This window comes from Xiphias gladius, chromosome 21 (genome assembly GCF_016859285.1).
Source record: "Xiphias gladius isolate SHS-SW01 ecotype Sanya breed wild chromosome 21, ASM1685928v1, whole genome shotgun sequence".
Classification (NCBI taxonomy): domain Eukaryota; kingdom Metazoa; phylum Chordata; class Actinopteri; order Istiophoriformes; family Xiphiidae; genus Xiphias; species Xiphias gladius.
The window spans coordinates 19,815,613-19,838,705 of NC_053420.1; the positions used below are offsets into that span (position 1 = coordinate 19,815,613).

A 23,093-nucleotide genomic window follows, 5' to 3' on the forward strand; every position below is an offset into this window, starting at 1 on the left:
GATGCTAGTCCTCTCACTATCGCTGAATATTTTTTGCTGTGTATCAACATTTTGCTCAGGTAATTGCATTATTTTCTTCTTAAAATTCCAGTGAAAACAAATTAATTTTCTGTATCTGATGGTGAATGTATTATACCCCAGGAAAAGGGACATTTCTACCAAGGATAAGACGAAGGTATGTAGCCCATTTATTTACCGTTTAAAGGAAAGGGCAAATTATTTTCCCTTTAAAACAGTCTGCATGTTTAGAATTCATTGCCAAACTAAAAATTTAAAAACATATCTCCTCTCTGTATGTAAAATTGAAGTCAGAGCCCAAGACAGATGGAAGATAATCCTATTTATGGAAACATAAACTACATGCAAACAAGTAAGTGCATTGTGTATGAGCGTGTCTATGCCTTTATACAATTGCATCTGTTTACAGTGTGATGTTGATCTCCATAGGCATGCCTTTATTCACAGTAGTTGATCGTCCGCACTCATCACTCAGCTCTTCATCTTTGAGGGACCAACAGAGAGTCAATTCTAACTCACAGGTAGAGTCTTTAAACCCACTTATAGAAAATTTAATCCCTTTACTGTAGGTCCTCATCATTCTCTGCATCTGCTATTGACTCACATACATCACTGACCTTTTAAGCAACACTTTGCCGTACTTTGTCATAAAGGACAAAGGGCAGTTCAGTGGTTCAGAAGGCCTTTGTAAGGACAGGATTGTTTTGGATGTAAAGAATAACTTTGCTAAAATTTTCACTGTAAACATGTTTTGTGTGTATAATCTTCAGCGAAGCTGATATATTTTTGATTTCATTTTTCCTTCTAGTTCAAAACTCAGGACTGCTATGCCAACCTGGCCCTGAAACCTCCCATGCTACAGTCTGGCCGCAGCTCTCCACAGATACAGTACTCAGATATAGTTCAGTTAGGGGTGCCACCAGACTCAGAGAAAGAAGATGAAGGCAACACAGACGCTGTCTCCACCATGTCCGATCTGTATGCGTCCGTGCAAACTCAACGCACCAAAATGGTCAATACTGCAGACACAGGAGAGGACTATGCCAACCATCTCTGAGAGGGGCAGGGTTATGGATGCCAACATGCCAAAAATGGTCTTTTTAAAACTTGACCTGCCACCACAGGATGGCACTGTCTGTCATCATATCAAAAATGACAATACTTTTGTGTAGGGATGGTGTGCATGCCACATTTCTCATGCAACCTAACTCATTGGTACTAGGTTTACTACAGAATGTTCAATTTTGGCTCATTCTCATTGCATTTCTGGCTGGGAAAAGAAATACAGCTGGTGTTTCGGTAAGAGCAAAATATTCGATTGTTCATTTCCTGCATCTTTAAATTGTTAGTTCTATAGTAAATTACACTGAGATGAATTAGTTGTGTGATCTTTTCTGAAATGATTTGTATGGATTATTAAAGCCTAAAACTCTGTATATACATCATTCTGCACAGTGTAGTCGAACATCCAAGTGGAGTAACAATAGGTAAAGCATTTTTTTGATTGGAGAAGAAATTTAAAATAATTGACCAGTCAAAAATTGCTGACTCTCTGATTCTCTGTTGATCAAGTCAGTGGTGTTTGCCAGCTCCTTCTCCTTGATCAAATCTCTTCTGAGGTTCAATTAATGTCAAGTACTTACCTTGTTAATGTTTAAACCTGTCAAATCACTGATTCCTTGTTTAGATTTGACCCAACAAAAAGGGTTACTGAGATCGTAGGCAACTATCAATATTAATATTAATAATAATAATACTAATACTAATGATAATAAGTAGACCTTGTTAGCCTTTATTATTATCTTTTTGTCATTATTTCAGTTTTCAGTTTTGTAAAATGTAATTAACTCGGACGTACATTTAAAAAAATAAACGCACATACTCTTGCTTATATGTTTATTTTACACTTTCACTGCACCTCACTCATTGCTTCAACCCATGAAAACAAAATATATTGTTATACATACATTCAATTAGGCTTCTAGGAAGAAAGGTCATTTTGGTCTGTACTTTGTATTTTCCATCACCCAATCTTATTTATGATGGCAGTGATAACAGTTCAGGAAGCAATGATCAATGTTGAAGGTAATAAGCTTTCATAAAAATTGATGACTAAAGTTTCAGGACAATAGTAACATTGTCTTTCAGCAGAACGGAGCCATACACATGGGAAGGGAATGGCACTCCATTAATTTTTTTTTGTAATATTGTGAGCACTTTCTAAATCACTGCAAATCAAATTCAGATTCAGGGATTAGAAATCAGTCATGGAACAAGAGTGAGAAGCCAAAAAGCACAGACACTTAAATCACAAAATGTTAAACTACCAATAAAAAATAAAGACTGCTATGGACCTTTTATTTCTGAAATTTTGATTGTTGATGAGACTTCCCCTGGGTGACATTTGTGTACCATGTCATTTGGCACCAAGACATTTTTCATGCATTTTAAATATGCTAGCAGCACAGCCATACGTGGGTTGGTCGGTCTGTTGTTTCACCACTAAATGGATTGCCGTGATATTTTTCATCTACCGCAAACAACAGGTCAAGGTTTTCACAATTATCCACTTATATATCTCAGCATCTACTTGATGAATTGGCACAAACTTTTGTACAGACATTCATGGTTCGAAGATGATGTATCCTACTGACTTTGGTGATCACTTGACTTTTCATCTAGCTGCACCATGAGGTTGACATTTGTGTGTTTAAGTGAAATACCTCAACCACTACTGGACTGGCATGACATTTGGTATGCTCGTCGTTGTTGTTGAATTCTAATAACTTTGCTGACCCCTTCATTTTTTATCTTGCACCATCATTTTCTTTATGAACAGATCCCTGCAAAACTAATGCCATCCCCATCAGCCTCAGCTGTACTCTGTGTTTAGAGCTAATTAAGATGGTGAACGTGGTAAATATTATACCTGCTAAACATCAAGATGTTAGCATAGTCATAGTGAGCATGTTAGCATGCTGACGTTAGCAGTTATCTCAGGGCCCTGCTGTGCCTTAATACAGCCTCACAGAGCTGCCAGCTTGGCTCTAGACTCTTGGCCTTGTTTTCGCTATGTGTAGGACCTCTAAAAATGTTGAAAAATCCGATCAATTGTTGAGTGTTAAAAAGAAAATGTTAGAGCAACGCAGATAGAGAGAGGTAAGAACATGAGTGCCATCCGTCAGAATCTGAACTGAAATCTTTACCAGAGGTCATGATGTCCATCGCATTTTCACGTACCATATAGACCACTGCAATCATTTACTTACTAGATGTAAAATTCCAAAGTAGTCACACTAGCAATGGTGGGATGTTGTTGATAAATCTGATGGAACTAAATCAGACCAGTGTAATATTATTTAAGCTTATTTGGTACCCCAAATCATCTGTAAACATGACACACCACTTTGAGAGGAGGAGGTTTGCATGAAGAAGAAGATTAAATCAATATCCAAGTACATATCATCACTCTGTGAGTTGTAAACTTTACACATAATGCAATTTACATGGGAACTGTATAGAGCATTTCATGATTAGATAAGGCTCTTTATTCATTAACCATTGTAACAAATATCATGCACTTTAACGCAGGCAATCACAATCCTGGCTGGACAAACCAACACCTGCTATCTGTTATTTAATATTCATGGTCTCCATGACACAATAAACTTTTAATTGACTCAAACATGTTTTTAATTTTAGTAAGGTACGAATATTGGTTTAAGCTTTAATTAAATAAAAGGATTGGCGCAATAATTGCTTGATAAACAAAGTTGTAAATAAACTACAGACAGTTGTGTTGATTTTTATCTATATATTTTTTCTCATTGTAAAGTACACCTACGATGTAAATCAATGAACTTTTTACCTGAGGAATCCAGAGGTCACTCTGCTTTGATCTTCAGAAAAGTTGGCAAGAGTTTTGGCACTTATTAGGTGTTTATTAGTTAGTGAGATAATGATATCTGCCGTGCTTGATGTTTTAAACTCTTTTACTAGCATGACCAGGACATACTGTATTAATAGAGCTGGGTATCAATACTTTTTGAATACCCATCAATCTGGGCCCATAGCAGAGTATTGGTCAGATTCTGAGTCTTGTGGCTTGTTAATTGATCAGATGATGCCTGATTTACTGTAATTCATTGTTTGTTGTGGTGATTTTTTTTTCTTTTTTTTTAACTCATTGACCACCATCAGCTACATTTTACAACCTTCAGATAAAAATAGCACCCTTTCACCTTTGGTGTTATGCAACAAAATGACCCAATGTGGAATATGGGTGACTGTTATGTTAAAAACGGTTACAACTCCATGTCAATTATACATGCATAGTGAAAATTGTGAAACTAACTCACATTGAGAAATGACACTGAAAAGATATGAATTATTGAAAGTGGAATGGTTTTGCAACACACATCAATTCAAGTATTCAAACATTACTAGTTTCAAAGCAGGGCATATGCATTCCTACACATCAGATGTAAACACAGGCAGTACTTACAAAAGGTCAGTAAATTGTGGCACAAGAAAAGAGATGAGGGATGGATTAGTTCCTGGTGCAAATTGAGTTAAACTTAAACTTGGTGATGAGTCTACATCAATGGGGATATCATTAAATTATATATTACATAAATCAATATGTAATATATTTCATTGTTTAGATCCTTCTCTATGGAAAAGCATATAAAATGTTATTTTTTTTTTCTATATTGTATTTTTAAAATAACCTAATAGTTTAATTACGATACTGTTGTATTGTCTATTGCATAGTCTGCTTTATATGGCTAATGGGAACTGATAACCTATTTGAATTAAAGTGTACACTTAGTGCCCTCAGACAGTGAAGCAGCAAGTGTTGCAGTTCTCCTCAAGATTACCATTTTAAAAATCTCATATTGTTAGAAATGCTGTTTTGATGCTTTTCTTCTGCTTCAGTTTTTTTTAGGTTTGGTAGAGTCCGTAATCAAGCATGCACCGGAACACACAGGAGGTGATCCATGCCAAATATACATTACTAAACAGCTAACAGCTTTTCATTCCAGCATACTGACTCATACCACAAGGATAATGATGACCAGTTAGTGAGGATGACTCATGCAGTAACCACTGAATTACAATTATTTATAAATGTAAAGTAAAATGGAAAAATGAAATGAAGCTAATGATTTTATAAAATCAGTTTGTGAGAGCATGGCTTAAATGTGTTCCCTAGAAAATGTGCTACTACAACAGATGTTATAAATAATTAAAAGACATAGTGTATTTTTAAAAATTATTTACTTCAAAAGAAATGAATAACATACATACAACAATAAATTACATTATGTATCTTCACTATTGATAGCGGTAACATTTCACAATATTACTTGTCCATTTCAATTTTACATACAGAATTCCGAATGGAACAATGAGAACAGCTATCTGTGAAGGAACACCTCAAATCCTAAGTATATTTTACCTCTCCATCAGGTAAAATAATCAATTCAACATTTGCAACACTTGCAGACAAGTGTTACAAATATCTATATTTTGAAATAGTTGTAATGAACAATTTAAAAATGAAATTCCTCATTTTTACAAGAACCTCTACTGTATGCTAAATACCTCTGTTTGACACCTCAGACTTTGCTGTTCATACACTTGCTTTGTTCTTTTTCATCATAGCTTATGGGGGTCTTGAGGACTTCTACACTGTCAAAGTCTGACGGCATGTCAAAGAAAATCTCATCATCAAAGCAGTCCGTGTCAGCTGGGGATGCCATGAAGGGCAACTTCATGACCAAACCGGTGAGCAGCCCACCAACTGTAGATGCTGCAATGGTAGAGAAGACAGCTGCAACCTGGTAGAGAGCTTGTTCCTGTGCAGTACGGCCCAAACCCGGCTTCAGCCCCGGAATCAGTGTCTGCAGCTCCAGCAGCCTAGGATCTCCCTCGGGTGGAGCACGATGGGAGAAGATCTGGTACATGCTGGGCCCATAGGTTTCCTCAGTGGCTAAGAGGATAGCACAGATTCCTGCTGTGGACGATATCAGGCCAGTGAGCCCATGCAGATTGTGAATCCCACACTGGTCTTGGATCCTCATGTGTTGGGCTAAAAAGGGAGTCAGGTACTTGTAGCCTAAGAAACACGCAGTACAGCCCATGATGCCCAGGGCGTATGCAGCTACAGGAGAAATCATCATATCCACAGAAGCACCAACAGTCACACCACCCGCCAGAGTCACATTCTGAATGTCAGCCATTGTGAGCTTACCTCTCTTGTTAAACACTGCAGAGAGTGCAAAGGCAGTGATAGTGGATGAGCTTAGACCTATAAAAGTGTGGAGTATTGCTCTGTGTTGATCGTCACCCTTAAAGGTCAGAGCAGAGTTGAACGAAGGCCAGAACACCCAGAGGAACAGGGTTCCCATTACAGAGAGGATGTCAGAATGATAACTGGTTATCTCTTTAGCGTGTCCATCGTTCAGGCTCGGGCGGTACAGAACAAATGTCACTCCTAGACCAAAGTAGCAGGCAAACAGGTGAATAAGAATAGTGCCCCCTGCATCATTGATTCTAATGTATTTCAATACAGCCCACTCAGTCACAGCAAAGACAGGAATCTCCAGCAAAGCCATAACCAGGAGCTGAACAGGACTGGTCTTTCCAAGCACAGCTCCAAAGGAGATGAGCACCACAGCACAGGCAAACTCTGCATTCAGCAGGTTGATCACCCCCAGATGAATTTTACCATCATAGTAAAACTGGAAGAAACCTTGCATCAAGATCGCCCACTGGATAGCAAATGTAGCTGTAAGAAAGTTGAAGACCATTCCACTGAAGCCGTAGAATCGGAAGAAGGCCAGCAGGCAACCGAAGCCTACGAAGATCATCACCTGCACGTCGGCAAAGAAGGGATAGTCACGATACAGGGAGTTCTCCATTGGATTGGTCTCATTGTTTTGCAGCTTAGCGTTGGCATTGTCGTCATAGGTGACAAAGACAGCATAAAGAGCCAGAATGACAACCTCCAACACCAGCACGAGCACCGGCAGGCGCACCTTCAAGCTTGTAGATGCATTCATGACGATGCACAACTCACAGTCCAGAGAGTAGCTCCCCCAGCTGCAACAACATCCCTTTTATGCCTCTATTTTATCAGATAAGAACAGCTAATGACATTGGTTAAAGAGCCTAACCCCAGGACACAGTATTTTAACACTGCAGTACCTTGAATGCAGACTGTAATTGAATCCCTCAGATTCTTCAAAATTAACCTTCTCTCCTTGTCTAAGGTTTTTCATCACAGTTTGGTCTAAAGTTAAATCTCTGAAAGTAGATTTTAAGAGGATGAGCTAGGGAAAATGAAAGATTACTAAAGATACTGTAAAACATAGGCTCACTCACTGGTACTAGGTTTACTACAGAATGTTCAATTTTGGCTCATTCTCATTGCATTTCTGGCTGGGAAAAGAAGTACAGCTGGTGTCTCGGTAAGAGCAAAATATTCGATTGTTCATTTCCTGCATCTTTAAATGGTTAGTTCTATAGTAAATTATACTGAGATGAATTAGTTGTGTGATCTTTTCTGAAATGATTAGTATGGATTATTAAAGCCTAAAACTCTGTATATACATCATTCTGCACAGTGTAGTCGAACATCCAAGTGGAGTAACAATAGGTAAAGCATTTTTTTGATTGGAGAAGAAATTTAAAATAATTGACCAGTCAAAAATTGCTGACTCTCTGATTCTCTGTTGATCAAGTCAGTTTGCCAGCTCCTTCTCCTTGATCAAATCTCTTCTGAGGTTCAATTAATGTCAAGTACTTACCATGTTAATGTTTAAACCTGTCAAATCACTGATTCCTTGTTTAGATTTGACCCAACAAAAAGGGTTACTGAGATCATAGGCAACTATCAATATTAATATTAATAATAATAATAATAATAATAATAATGATAATAAGTAAACCTTGTTAACCTTGAGAGAATTTGACACAACAAAAGCAAAAGCATTCTGGCAGTAAATGCTCTGCCACTCAGCAGTTATTGAATTTCAGTTTTATTCACAATTACCTTCACTTTTCTCACATTATACTTTTGGTATATGAAATCTAATTTGCAATGCCTTTGACAATTATTACTGATGTGTGTTGTATTTGTTAAATGATAATAATACACTATGATAATATGCACCATGAATGTCATCACTGATGGGTTTACGGAGGACAGTTGATATTAAATCAAAACTACCAAACAACAAACATTTAAGGCTTCTAAAAGTTCTGATTTTTTTTTTTTTTTACTGTGCCCATTATTTCCTGATAAAGGTCTGGTGACCCTTTTATAGAATAAAATGTCAAATGTGATTTCAATTTTACCAATACTAGTTTCATATACCAAAGCCAAACGTAATGTTTTAAGACTTTTTTTTCCGATTGCCAGTCAAAAATATTAAAAACATTTGGGACAATCCAAGCAACCTGTTGTATTAACAGTTATATTAAAACCTACAGTCTGTTACCATGAGAAGGCAGGTAGTTTAGAATGTTTGTAGATTATTGTGGGTCCACCAAATTTGTCAGGAACAAATTTTAGACAAGACACTTGTACGGTTCTTGAGTTGCTAAAATACTACTAAAAAGTATGATGGCTAGTAGACAGAGGTATCAGAAAAAATAAAGTAAGCCATGTGGAATTTTGGTGCACTTATACTCACACTATTAGTCTGAAATGAGGGAGAACAGTTGGCTTCAGTTTATAGTTGACTTGTTGGAATGATGTTTCATAAACCGACAAGCGTATTATATAGCACCAAGGTAATTTTTTTCTTGATAGTTGGAGGTGTTAAATAGGGGAGTCTGTGCCAACAGTAAAGATGTAACGACGGTGCTCATTTCAATTATATGAGCCCACAATTGTTAGCAGTGTGTTGCAATATTATTTTGTAGCTCAACAAAACAATTTTTAAGATTTAAAGTGTGGCTTATGCCTTTATTGGATAGTTCTTGACATTAGAAACTAAATATGACAGAAAACGTGGAAGGACATAACACAGCTGTGGGTGCTGAGCGAGAGGCAAGCGAAATTATGGTTGAGGCTACATATTAGATGCTTACTGTAAACTGCTGGTCATCAAGTTGCTCCATTTATGTTGAAAATATTAAGCATGTAAGATAGATTATGTAATTACAGTGAAGAATCAAAGCATGGCAAGGTATATTTATCCAAACACAGTGCTTTACATGAAGCAAAGAAAGTGGCCTAGGTCGGCTATGTTAGGCGTGAAAAGGAGACTACCACGAACAAGCCATTTTCATGGAAGACATTTAGACTAATAATGACTGAATCCATTTAGCTGCTTCAGTTTCAGGGTCCTGGTATTGTATTTTACATGCTGCCTCACTGTCACACTGTCATGTCTTGCGGATACACCTGAATACATCGGAGCCATTGTTAATGTTATTGGTGACACTTGTGCATTTCTGTCAATGAAAAGTCAAAATGTCGGCTGTGAAAAAAAAGGGAGTACAAAGTTTAGCCTAGAAAGTCATTATTTTCTAGATCTGGCAGCGGGAGGTAATAGGTAACTTTTTTTTTTTTTTTTTTTAAATTTTGTGGATTTTGTACGAGGCGTTGCTTTAAAAGAAATGTAGCCTGCTTCACATTCATATTCACACTCCGAGGCAGTGGAGGCAGCAGAGACAGAAAAAGAGAGTGAGAAAAAAACAAAAAAAAAACAAACAGGAGGAGGAGGACGGGCTCCCATGGTGCTCTGCACTGCCAACGTATGCAAACAGGAACATGGCTACCGGTGTTTAACATCAACAGTCCATTTTAAAACACACCTGTGTGACAGTATAACATTTGCTGTGCCTCCGCGACAGAAGCAAAAAAAAAAAAAAAAAAAAAAAGCCCTCGTAGAGTCGATCAGCGGAGCCGGCAGACCCTCTGAAAACAGCGTCTTCTTGTTCATCAATCACAGACAGGTAACGGATCAGTTAGCTCGGTCGGCAGCTAACGTTAGCATTGCCAGTCAGCTACCATGTCGAGTCACTGAAATGTCCTAACATTTCGTTGCGATGTCCGTCCTGAAATCGGCTTTTAATCATCGCCTGAAGCACAAACATCGCTAAATCCTCATCGTCATCATGTTTTGGACGTGTATTGTTAAAAATACACGTCACCCGCTGTGTGATGATCTGTAGTGTTTGTTGCGAGTCGAGGAGCCTTGACACGACTGCAGTTCTGTGACCATTAAGTGAGTGAATTTATCTAAGAAACAGAAGTTATCATGGCCTCATAGTTCTTTAACCGATATTCATATAATTACATCTATTTGCATTTAGGCTTCGTTTGAAGAGAAAACTTGACTGTTAAAAAATGACGAATTCAAAACCGTGCCTTTGGTTACAAATGAAATCTCACGTTATCTGACCGAATACCCACCAAAATCAATAAGTTTGACCCGAGACACCTCCCGAAATCTCCAGTGCTTGGTCGAGACGAGAAACAGTCCTTGGTCAAGAGGCCTTTGTTTGCCGGTATTTTCCCTCATATTCACCTGTCTGTGAGAATCACTGTGTTCAAATGACTATCCACCTTATAACAGAAGTAATGCAGTATCTTGGACTGCTCCAGTGATATTTGGATAGTGATGTCATTATCTTTAAACTACTGCTGAAAGATCACTTCGTTCATGGATTAACTGATTAACAACAAACGAATCCCTCAATTTATCTCAACGGATTCATCTTTAAGTCATTTATCAAGCATAAATGCCAAACGTGTACTGGTTCCAGCTTTCACATTAGGCTTTTATTCTCTTTAGTTTAGTATATCATTGTAAATTGGTCAGACAAAACTGACAATTTGAAAATGTCCCCTTTTGCTCCAGACATCTGTGATGTTTTTTTCTTTACAGTTTTCTTAAATTTCATAAACTAAATTAATCAGTTAAAACCTACAGTTTACAGGATAAAGCTGAAATAGTTTATTATTTTTTCTAATTGTCAACTGATAATATGAAAAAAAAAAAATACAATCAATAAAGTATTAGTCCATCTCGCAATACTTTAACTTCCCTGACCTCTTCTGGGACTCAGCCCTTACCCCATTCTTTCTTAGTCTTAAACTAAATCTTTACACTGTAGTTTGTAGCAAATGTTATTTCAACAGGAGTAAATAGTCCTTTTGTTTGGGTCTATTTTAGCCGTCCATTAATACACACTCGGTGTTCTAGTGTGCACCAAGTGTGTATGGGGCTAAATAGACTACTTATTAGGATCAGTTCATTGTTGGTTTTCATGGGATTTGTTGACAAAAAGGAACATATAATCATCAGATGTATCCTTTATTTCAAAAGAAAGAGTAAACACTCATGATTCTGAGAGTTTTCGCTTAAGCAATTACTTGGTTAACTGCTTAGATGAGCCACTGACAATTAGTTGACAACATATTTTGTAACCATCAGTTAATTATTTAGGCCATTTATCAAAAACTGCAGAAAATTCACAGGTTCCAACTTTTTAGCCATGATCCAGGACTGTGTACAGTCCTGGCAGGATTAGCTTTTCTGCCCTGTTATATTTCATTGTAAATCCGATATCAGTTAATCACAAAATATAATGATAAATGGAATTCTTATACGTCTTATCCCTCAGATCATCCACATCAGTAAACAATAATTATTTCTGATCTAAAAAAAAGTCAAATATAAGCTGTAACTCACAGTCTGATGAATATTTAGCTGACTTCCTGTACCCTTGGGGAAGGCTTTGTTGCAGCTTTTTGTTACTCAACGCTGGTTGCAGCCTCCTGCTTTCATCCACTTTCCAGACGAGACACAATTAATCTCAGACAAGGCTGGTGTCCGTGGAGCATGTCCAGCTTTGTTTCAGATGACACCATCAAAGCAGTTTCTCTCTCTCTGCTGTTCAGCTTTTGCAGAGACTGGTTCAAGTGCACAAATTAAAAACTGACCTCTGTTATATATATATATATATATATATATATATATATATATATATATATATATATATATATAAAAAAAATAATAATAATTTGTCACTTCTATTTTAGGGTGGATTGTCTCTGGAAAAGACAATCCAATAGGAAGATGTAATATCAGTATGGGATATAGAGCCCTTGTGTTATTCAGTGGTAGGCTATTTCTTCAAGATGTAGCTTGGTAGCATAAAGTTGGGTCCAGGAGGAATTATTCCCATGTGTATGATTTGTTGTTTCGAACAGATTTAGATGAATATTTTGATAATCTGCTTTGATAATTAGGTGTAGATGTTAAGAATATCCTCTACCATTTTCTTTCAGTATAGGTCAAATGGCGAGTCCAAGGACCAGAAGAGTTCTGAAGGAAGTGAGAACCGAGGATGAGAATAATGTAAGTCCTCAGAGCAACTCATTCTTAGTCAAAATAGTGTCACCTCACTGGAGCCTTATAATTCACATACTGTAGCAGGTAGCAGGTGTTTGGGAGGCTTGCAATCTAGCACCTTCCCACAACCCTTCACAAAATTTCCCTGCTTTCATCGTTCTTCAAATAAATGGTGGGACTAATTTGAGGTGGAGTTTCACCTCCAGTGGACATTTTGTTGGACTGCAGCTTTGGCAATAGCAGTGGGCAGATATTCTGTAATGTCTCCTAACCTATAAATAAATGTACTAAGAAAAAAGCTTCATGTTTAAACATCGACTCAAGTAAATGTTTGAATTAAAAATAGGTACCTTATACTATTTCATTTTTTTGTCTTTTAAACGTTTAACATAAAAAAAGGTCTGTGCTCCCAACAATCTCATCCACTATGAAATGTTTATGTACAATGTTGTAATGCAAGGTTTTGATAAATGTTTTGTAGCATTAGTTTGTTAAAGCAAATATTACATCATTTTTTTTACAAAATAATACATAAAATCATTACTCTTTTTTTTTTTTCAGCTGTGTTTTGAATGCGGGGCTTTCAACCCTCAGTGGGTTAGTGTGACCTATGGCATATGGATTTGTCTTGAGTGCTCTGGCAAGCACAGAGGCCTGGGAGTACATCTCAGGTAAAGACCTTGAAACATATGCAGTTGGTGACTTGAGATGTTCACATGGGATATTTGGAATCTGTTAAACTCAGAAACATCAGTGATGACACTGATTTTTGAAGGTTTTTATGGTTTCATTCATCAAGCTCTGAAATAAAACTTAATAAAGGAGCTTTTAGATAAACTCATCTACTACCAATTATAAGTACGGACATCAAAAGAGTCATTAGAACACTAAGGTGAACGACCAATTGTGGATGCATGGATGAGTCGTCTATATGTTCCCATTATTGTAATGACTAGTGTTAGCAACAGCTGCAACGACCCAGAATAGCCAGGGCTTCCTGTCATTCATTACCACTGAACTCTATTACAGCCTGATGATGTTTAATTGACCTCTTCTGCCCAGTTTCGTGCGCTCTGTCACCATGGACAAGTGGAAGGATATTGAGCTTGAGAAGATGAAGGCAGGAGGAAATGGAAAATTCCGTTTGTTTCTAGAACTCCAAGATGATTATGATCCCAACTGGACTTTACAAGAGAAATACAACAGCAGAGCTGCTGCACTGTTCAGGGACAAGGTGAGCTGTGCTGACCCAAAGGTCTGTGATTAGAAGATGTTCAGTTTTCTTGCTGAATGAAGACCACAGCTGTATTCATTTCCTAAACATTTCACATTTATGATGACATCCTCACTCTAGCCGGTTTTCATAAAACCATACAGATGGATTCTGTGCAGTTTTGTAGACACATACATTTTGTAGCAAGTAACAATCGGTTGGATTTTTGTGACGATCCTAGTCCATTTTAATTGAACCAATTGAACCAAAGAGGAGAATGGTCCATCGTTGGCTCAGGTTTCTATTAGGCTTCCAGCTTGTACATACTGTGTTTCTTGTTCATCAAAATAATTCACATTCTTGTGACATTGTATATGACAGGTTGCAACCTTAGCAGAGGGTAAGGATTGGTCTATTGAGACATCCCCTGCCAGAAACTGGACGTCTCCTCAGCCCAAGACGAGCCTTTCATCCTCTCATCGGTAAGAGGGAAGGAAGTTTTTACATATAATCAAGTTGTGTGTAATCGTATACTGAACAGCCGTCAAAGCAGTGGTTTCGTGTTTCTGTTATTCAGTTCTGGAGGACCTGGACAAAACTCAGCAAAATCTAGCGACAAAGCTTTTGAAGACTGGTTGAGTGACGATGTTAACTCTTATCAGAGGTAAAAGCCTGTCACTCTTGAAATTTCTTTCATTATTCACTGTTCTGTTGTTGTTTTCTGTAAATGCAGTGTTTTCTTAAAAAAACAAATTTCTTAATGCCTCTTCAGTGGAGGGGGTTACAGTGGGAATCAAGAGAATCGGTATGTTGGCTTTGGTAACACGGTGACCCCGGAGAAGAAAGAGGATGACTTCCTGAACAACGCCATGTCTTCTATTTATTCAGTAGGTCACAATACATATCTTTCGGCTTAGTTGTACTTTCTGTTGTATTTTTTGTACTCTGTGACAATTTCTCCTCTGTTCTTGTTTTTTTTTTTTTTTGGCAGGGTTGGAGCACTTTCACTGTTGGAGCTAGCAAGTTTGCTTCTATTGCTAAAGATAATGTAAGTTTATTTATGCAATAAATGCTGTATCCTATTTGGGCAGCATTGAAATCAAGTCAGATTTTCTGCACAAAAATAACAACCCTGATGAAAAAATAAGTCATTAATTTTTATTTTTGTTTTTTCCCCCTCGAACAGACAACTAAACTAGCAAACCAAGCAACTTTAAAGGTAAGACTAATATAGTCATGTGTAACCTTTTACAAGTACTGATAATAAAGGTTTTTGTCTGTCAGAATTACATATGACCAAGGTTTCCTCTGTCTTATTATGTGTATTGTATTAAGAGGTCCCCTCTTACTTGAGTGTTAATAATCACAAACTGTATGCTATTTTTATTGGTAAATCTCTTAACATATAATGTAAACTTCTAAGCTCTAATAACTATGTGGCTACTTTAATATCTCTTTGCTCTCTCTGGATGTAGTTAAAGGGGTATAAAGCTCCCCCAGAACCGGTAAAGCAGATAATAGGTGCATGGCGCTTTTCCCATTTTTATTTTTTAAAGATACATATTACCCGTGTTCTTTAATTTTGTCATTTTGTTAGTTTTTCAGTAAAACAAACATTTTGAATGTCTTCTTCACATGCTTCAGCTTGAATATACTAACACAAGGCATTGTGTCTGTCTTGTCACCTGTACTTTGAGTTTATGGATAACCTGTGAAAGACAGCTGGTAACTGTATTATGGGATGGAACATGTTATGGGATGGGGATTGCCTTTAATTCCTACCCCTAATATGGAAATGTTGTTCACTCACATCCATTGAAAATGGGTTATCCATTCATGCATGACAGTTTTTGTGTTGACTGCAAAACAGTGCTGAAGAGGTGTAATGGTCATGTAAAAAAGTTAAGTACACATCCCTGAATTTTTGAGAGTTCAGCTGAACTCAATACTGTAAGTAGCAACATTTAGCGTTTTTTTTTTTTTTTTTTTTTTTTTGTAGGTGTTGGCTGCTATTTTGTTCTTTGTCTGTAAATAAGGCAACAAGAAAACAATCCTTGGAAAAATCATAAACCTTTTATACGACATGTTACTCTGCAGAATTTAGGAGGCAGTGTAAAAAGCAAAGATGTTGTCTTTTAATATCTGGAATTACAGATGTACACTTAAAAGGCTGATAATCTTTCACTAAACTACACAGAAAAAAAGCATGTATGCAGTGATGCCTCTACAGAGAGGTTTACACTAATGATGCAAGTATTTTGAACCACTACACCCTCTAAGTGCTTGTTTGGTATCATGGTGAATGGGAATGATGGGTCACTTTATGCAACTGCAGAACAAGCAGCTCAGTGTCTTGCACTACTGTGAATGTTAAACTGTGTTTCATTCAAGTGAATTCTCCCCTCTGACTTCCAACTAGGCCACAGAGTTAGGACAGACATTAAATGAGAATGTTATCAAACCTACCCAAGAAAAGGTAACATTGATGTTTGAAGTTGTTGATTTGGTGGTGGGGTGCAGTGCTTTAGAAAAAAAAACAGCTTCAGATGTGAATGTGCTATTTTCTACACTGCTTGTCTCTTCCATTTTATCTGCTTTATGCCAGTTTACACTAAACGACAAAAGCTGTGGTTTCAAAGAAACACTATCAAACCATTGTCTTTCTGAGTCAGTAACTCAACCATGAGATTTCCCGAAGCAATACAGCTGCAAACTGTTTCTTTGGGAATGGGTGTGAGTCAGTGTGAACTCTCAACAGTCACTGGAAAAGGCTCGAAAGTGCATTTAAATATTTTTAGGAGCCTGAAGTCTTTGTTCACATCAGGCCTCATTTCAAGGCATTCAGTTTTCACTCCAGAGTTTCTGTTTGCAGAAAAATTACATCATCCTCCTATTCTCATTTGAACGTTATAAACCTGTTTTGTAAATAGCAATTAAAGTAGGTTTGGATATTACATTTCACGATGAGCCATCTTAACACTAAAATAGACCATGCTACATTGGCCTCAAATGTTGAAATCATAATATTAATTCTGCATTTGAAAAAATGTCAGTCGTCAATTCAGGTTCCAAACTGGTCTACACCCACCTTCAGAAACAAGGAAATCTATATTTAATACAAAGATCTTATTCAAATTTTGGCCAAAAATCTAAGCCAAGCTTCACTGGACTGTGGCAAAAGATAATATGCCACAGTCTTGGTGCTGAGGCTTCTAACACTCAGTGAGATATTGTTTTTGTGAACACAAAATGACACAACCTGGAGCTCTTCAGTTGACAGTTAATTGCTCACTGGCTTTGCAGATGCAGTGTGATTGAGCTTTTGCGTAGAAATAAGCTTTGTTTTTCGGCAAATGCATGAACTAAATAATGTCACCATCCCTAAAATCATGGTGACCGTTTTCCACATAAATGCTTCCGCATAGCTGCTCTGACTCTTTCTGTCAAGTGAGCATCTCCTGGGTGTCTTCTAATGATGTCAAATGAGGCCTATGTAGCAGTAAGAAAACATGCTAATGTTCAGTAATCAAAATACAAGATGATGAAATAAGTTTACTTTTGTAATTCAAAGAAAATGTTTTTCACCCTGCTGCATGGTTGTTTACTCTCTAGGTTTGGTCGATGGAAAGGCCAGTGAGTGAGAGACTAACATTAAACAAAATGCTTTTGTCTTCTAATGTACATTTGGCATTGGTGATTTAAGTTACCTATAGAACATGCTTTTGTAACAGTATTCTTACTCTCTTGTGAAATGGTAGTAGCTGCATTACTTTGGAGTATTTCTGTCTTATGATGAATAACCTTTTGTTAGACTAAAACAATGTTATTCTTTTCTCATGTTGATTATCAGTGCCCTTAACCAAACACGCGTATTCGCTTTTTTCACAATCAAAAACAAACTCACTACATGTTCAGTTTGACAAACTTATTTCGAAGGTGGCTGTTGTTTTTATTAGTTTTTAATAATAATTTGCATCAACCAATTTGCATTAATCCAGGTGAAAGATGGCAAATTGCTAGATGAAATGACAGTCGGCATCACTGGGCTGGCAAACAAGGTAGGATGGGCAGACCGCTGCCATGCTTCGAATGTGCAAAAGCAGTCTCCTGAGTCAGGGGACAGTAGCTCTCTCTCATACCTGTCTGATTACACCAGGGCCTCTCAGTCCAGATGTGCAAAAACTGCAGAGGCAGTCCCCCACAACACTAACCCTCCAAGGAGACTGGTTTTGCTGTAATGATGAATGTACAATGAACAATACTAACTTAATGTAATCTCTCATTTTTCTTGCTGCCATTATTATTCTGGTGGTGAGTACTGTGTTAGAAAATAAGCATTTGTGAGCAGTTTTGGCATTACTGCCTCTCTTTCTATAGCTAAAATTTAAACTATAGCACAATCTGTTAATTTGTTGTGTACTTAATATTGATTGTTTATTATATTTAAGGTCCTTCAATTGTTATTTTTACCATGATATAGTTCTTATGCCTCCCCTCCGGCAACAGCTGTGTTCGGGTCGTCTGTCCATCCGTCCGTCCCATTCCCATGAACGCAATATCTCAGGAATGCCTTGAGGGAATTTCTTTAACTTTGCCACAAACCTTCACTTAGACTCAAGGATGAACTGAGTCGATTTTTGGTGGTCAAAGGTCACAGGTTAAGGTCACTGTGACCTCACTAAACATGTTTTTGGCCATAACTCAAAAATGTACACCTTAATCTTGACAAAATACACTTACTACCATTTATTAAATTGCTTCAAAGTTTTCACTACATATATAAGAGTCTGGACAGACTGCAACTTGACTGGTTGGCGGGAGGCATACAACCACAAGGGGGTAATTTTAGTAGCTTTTGGATTTAGTCTTCAGATAAAGTAAAATACTATGTATTAGTCATTTATTTCTTAAAAAGTTATTATGTTTTAACCTTCAAGTAACAATTGCATCGAAATTTTGTTTACCCAAGTTTACCTTTTTCCGTAGTTTCAGGGAGCTGGTGCAAAATTGACTAACCTCTTCTCGGGAAAACCAGAAGATGGGTATGATAACAATTTATACAATTTTAAAAACTCCCACATACAAAATAATTTGTAATATGTGATATAACTTTATGAACTATTCAAGCATTTCTTCATGTTTTGACTATGTTCAGGTCTGCTGGAGAAAGCTATCAGAACATGGATGCCACTGAGGGATACCAGGGCAGTTCAAGCCAGCCAGTCTCAAAGGACTTCTGGGAAACCTTTGGCAGCAACAGCTCCTTAAAGGCCAAGAAATCTCCCAGCAGTGACAGCTGGACCATCGCAGATAATTCCGCAAAGAAGAGCTCTGACAGTTGGGACAATTGGGGCTCCGAAGCAGCGTCCAACAACAAACACAGCACAGAGGAGAGTTGGGAGGCCTGGGACAACAACTGGGAAAACGCGGATGGTAAGACGAAGAAGAGTCCCACAAAACCTGCTGAGGACACCTGGGGTAATGCAGACTGGTAGTGACCTCATAACCATACATCTCACCTTTTTCCCTTTTTCTGGCCTTTTCCCTCTGTGTGTGTCTCTCTCTCTCTCTCTCTCTCTTTCTCTTTCTCTTTCTTTCTCTCTCTCTCTCTCTCTTCATCTCACTGGCACTTTCAGGGAAGAGCTGCCTCCGCTGAGTTCCTAAGTCAATCCATTCAAAAATATATTTATTATACACCCAAGAAACAATGAATGAAGCCCAGAGTTAGATTGAGCTCATTAGTAAATGAATATTCTTAAAAAATACAACTATATTGACTTGCAGTCATGTATATTATTGTAGATTACCTTCATCAAAGGGAATTACGATGAATCGGTGTAGATATGGTCATAAATTTACTGCCTGGACGCCCCAAATATAATACTGGTGAATAAGATAGTGTTCATACTGTATAATGGGTTTAATGATACTGGTTTTCAATTCACAACATAAAAAATGACGCATGAGATAGAGAATCTGACATTGTAAATACGAATCCTTGTAAATACAGTATGATTGACTAAACACTAATCACATTCATTTCTGTGTGTTGGATCAAATTGACTTACTCTTCCCCTAGACTGTTGGCACATTTTGTTTTTGTAAAATTGATTTTGAAAAGCATTTTTGATAGAATTGAGCCATTTTCTTACTGTAGTCATAAAATGTTGTAATGTAACAAATTGGCTATCATTAATCAAAATCTGGGTGGATATGTCAATTTAAGATTAAACAATCTAATATGTAATATGGGCTTTATTACTTTTATATTTTTTTTTTCTTTTGTTTTTTGTTTTTTATTAAAATGTGCAAATAGTCAAAGGGTTTTATCATGTTACCAGGACCAGAAAATTCTACAACAGGATGCTTAGAAGTTGCTTTAGGATTAATTGATGTATCACAGTGATGTCATGAAGACAGGCTGACTTACACAAGTTACATTTTTATCAAAATGGATGTACTTAATATCAGACAGATGATGATGCAATTCCCATTCAAATACAGTCATTCCAAAGGTCTTCAGTGACAGATAAAATATTCTTAAAAGCACATCCCCAACATCATATTATTTTTGTTGTTGTTATGCATCCCCACAAGTAATGATTTATCACATACTCCTTTTTTACTTCACAGCTAAAATTGGGATCTTTGCAATAATATGCCTTATATTTGTTTGATTTTCTTTATCTGATCTTAAAGCTGACTGATAATGTTTCAAATTAGAGTTCACACAGTCAGGACAGGCTGTACTCAACTGCTTTAAAGTGGTTTAAACCAGGCTCACGCTGGGCCAGGCATTATGACAAACATGCATTCTCCAACTGAGTCTTAGAAACCGCAAGTAATGGCTCATATTATGAAAGAAACTTGTTGGACATTAGTGGTAGTTTTATTCATAATTACCGAACTTTATTTTGAAGACCCACACATTTTGGATATTTTACATAATTGGAGTTTAAAGATTATATATAGTTTATTGTAGATAATTTCACATAGAATTTAATGATTGCTGGGTTATCTGCTATACGTATTATATGCGAATTGTGTTTAAATAATTAGACACAGATGGGAACTGTAGACTTTAGATTGTTACCTGCATGGTTTTGTAACTGCCGAACCTGTGAGCCTGTAACTTGTGACCTCAGCTGAACTGACAGGTCGTGTGTAAATTTCATCTCATGTGAAGCAACTCTGTGTGAACTGTTCTCTACATCTGTGTCAATGCCCCTTGGTTGTTATGTATTGTGAGGGCTTGGTGTCACAGATGTCTTCACACTCCTATTAATATTTGAATGGTGGAGTAATATTAATGTGGCTCAATATATGCTGGATGCTTAGATGGTCATACTGTAGCTGTCAAAACACTTGTTATGAATGAATTAAATCAACCTAGTGCATCCCTCAGTCCCTCAGTCAGATTAAATGGCAGCTACACCTACACTGCTCATTGTAGATACAAGTATATCATGAAAAACTCATTGTTTTAACAAGTAGAAATGCAATCAGTGTGAAATCGAATATGGAGCCTATTAGTCTTGGAATCTTAAAATTTAAATGAGCTGTCGAAGTTTAGAATGAGGCCAAATTTATAGCACCTGCCTTCCCTATGTGGCCTTTAATTCCCTATAACAGAGTGTTGCGACTTTGTCCTACTGTTAATGACTGTTATGTTGAATTTGTTTGTATATTTAGTAATCTACAGATGCTCAGTCTTCATAAGTGATGCAAAGCGCTCAAACTAAATTCAAGTTAGATTCAATTGAACCAATTTCAACAGAGTTCTGGCTTTGATTTGTCTAAATTAGTTTGAACTTTGACAATAGAGTCTAAAGTTAATGAAATTTTAACATGCTTATTTTGCATCTAATTCTTTGAGGCTTGGTGTGTGCGCTCATTGGCCAGAAGTCAGTAATTAGCCGCTCAGTAATCAGAGTAGTGTGCCAGTGCAATATAGCTGCTGGATTGCTTGTTATTAGGGTGTTATACCATTTTGCTGGACTTCTGTTGTTGGTCATTGGGCTTCATAATAGGCAAAGATGACATTTTACTATCACAGGTTTTGACTAGTGAAGGATAACTCCTGGGGACTTTATTCCATTACCATTTCCTACCTCCAAGAAGTCTTCAGTTTACAGATGCGTACCCAGTAGTGAACGTGTTTTTTGTTTTCTCTTAACCTTTCAGCATGGTTTTGATGTAGACCTTATTATAGCAGGCTTGGTTTGCTGTGACTCATTTTGTCTTTGTAACAGCAAAGCAGTGTGTAACAGCAAACAGCAAAGATTGGTCCACAGTGTTGCTGTGTTTTTTTCAGTGACAACGCAATGATGTAAAAAAACAAACAAACTGATCACTCCTGGAACATTTGTGTCACTTAACCTCTGCAGTCATCGTCCTCATGTATGGTCATGTGTTAAATGCCTTAAAAAGCTGTGTTTGCTTTCTGTTGATACTGATGTTGGTTGGCTTGTGTGTCATGTACATGTCATGTAGGTCATCATCTAAAATAATGTCAAATTATAAATTGTAACCCTCAACTTCACTTTTCATAACTGAAACCTTGTCAGTTATTTTGTATTTTTCTTTTTATTTTATAATGTATGACATAAAACATAGAAATTGCCAGGAAATAAATTGAAGACTTTGTGCTCTAATATCGAACAGTTTACAAAGGGAAATTACTGAACAGTCACTTGTCTGAAATCTGTAAGAGAGCTTGTAGTTCAAAAATACCATAGTTTCACTTTTGGTGAATATTTTTTTGGGGTTACTGGTACACATCATTCATGGTTAAATTGCAGAATGTGTTATTGAATGAAATGCATCCAATAGATTTTGAGTTCAGGTGATGATTATTACTTTAAAAAAAAAAAAAAAAATCTGATGTACTTTTGCCACATAATCTGAATCTAATTCTAAACTTCAATTTTCCAGAGCAACAGTTTAGCTCAGTGTCTGTGCCTGTCGAACATTTGAGATTGGGTATGTCTCTGTTTATGATGAAACTGTTATGTCAGAAATACTATTTTTGATGTTATGCATGAGATGTAACGTGGAGCTAAATACATTCAGCTGTTTTTTGATTTTCAAAAGTTGTTTCCTCAGTGAATTGAAGTGCAATTGTCTGCTTGCCCCTTCAAGTTTCACCAGCAGCCATTCCTCGAGGTGAGCCAGTGTTACATACTCAGTTGAAGCTATGGATATTCTTCCTGTAAACATGGTTTCTGTGTTAAATAAAAATGTATTGTGATGTGAATGCAATTATTATTATTAATATTTTTTAACTTATTGTCTGTGTGCTGTAGACTCTAGGGATCGATACAGCAAAATTTAGCTTGTTAACCAGATATCAAAGCGTATCAGAAAATTAATCTAAAAGGTTAATTCATATAAAAATGTGTTTAGGGTTGGTAGAAAGGGGTTGCTTTTGTTCAAAGAGACAAGTTGTTCAATTTTACACAAAACTCTTATAATTTTAGAGTTGC

General features: G+C 36.9%; 2 protein-coding genes across 5 annotated transcripts; one reads left to right on the top strand and one right to left on the bottom strand.

Moving 5' to 3' along the window:
• Positions 1-5,639: 5,639 nt before the first annotated feature.
• LOC120807257 (ammonium transporter Rh type B-like) lies at positions 5,640-7,085 on the bottom strand. The gene has a single exon (XM_040159036.1). The coding sequence runs from the start codon at positions 7,083-7,085 to the stop codon at positions 5,640-5,642; it is 1,446 nt and encodes a 481-aa protein (XP_040014970.1).
• A 2,658-nt stretch (positions 7,086-9,743) lies between these two features.
• On the top strand, positions 9,744-22,864 carry arfgap1 (ADP-ribosylation factor GTPase activating protein 1). Of its 4 annotated transcripts, none has more exons than XM_040158947.1 (13): positions 9,744-9,990; positions 12,337-12,401; positions 12,957-13,066; positions 13,458-13,629; positions 13,990-14,090; positions 14,186-14,272; positions 14,381-14,495; positions 14,600-14,656; positions 14,795-14,827; positions 16,028-16,084; positions 17,607-17,666; positions 18,595-18,650; positions 18,764-22,864. In XM_040158947.1, exons 2-13 carry the CDS (start codon positions 12,342-12,344, stop codon positions 19,101-19,103), a joined length of 1,248 nt encoding a protein of 415 aa, XP_040014881.1. In that variant the 5' UTR covers positions 9,744-9,990; positions 12,337-12,341; the 3' UTR covers positions 19,104-22,864. The 4 variants fall into 4 exon arrangements, with proteins under 4 accessions (XP_040014881.1, XP_040014879.1, XP_040014882.1 ...); XM_040158945.1 differs by having other exon boundaries at positions 9,745-9,990; positions 12,332-12,401; XM_040158946.1 differs by lacking the exon at positions 9,744-9,990 and adding an exon at positions 10,081-10,262 and having other exon boundaries at positions 12,332-12,401.
• The last annotated feature ends 229 nt before the right edge of the window (positions 22,865-23,093 follow it).

Coding starts and splice junctions, on each gene's coding strand:
- arfgap1 (XM_040158947.1), top strand. CDS start 12,342: ATGGCGAGTCCAAGGACCAGAAGAGTTCTGAAGGAAGTGAGAACCGAG. Junction 14,273..14,380: donor GATGTTAACTCTTATCAGAG/GTAAAAGCCTGT, acceptor ATGCCTCTTCAG/TGGAGGGGGTTACAGTGGGA. Junction 18,651..18,763: donor TCGGGAAAACCAGAAGATGG/GTATGATAACAA, acceptor GACTATGTTCAG/GTCTGCTGGAGAAAGCTATC.
- LOC120807257 (XM_040159036.1), bottom strand. CDS start 7,085: ATGAATGCATCTACAAGCTTGAAGGTGCGCCTGCCGGTGCTCGTGCTG.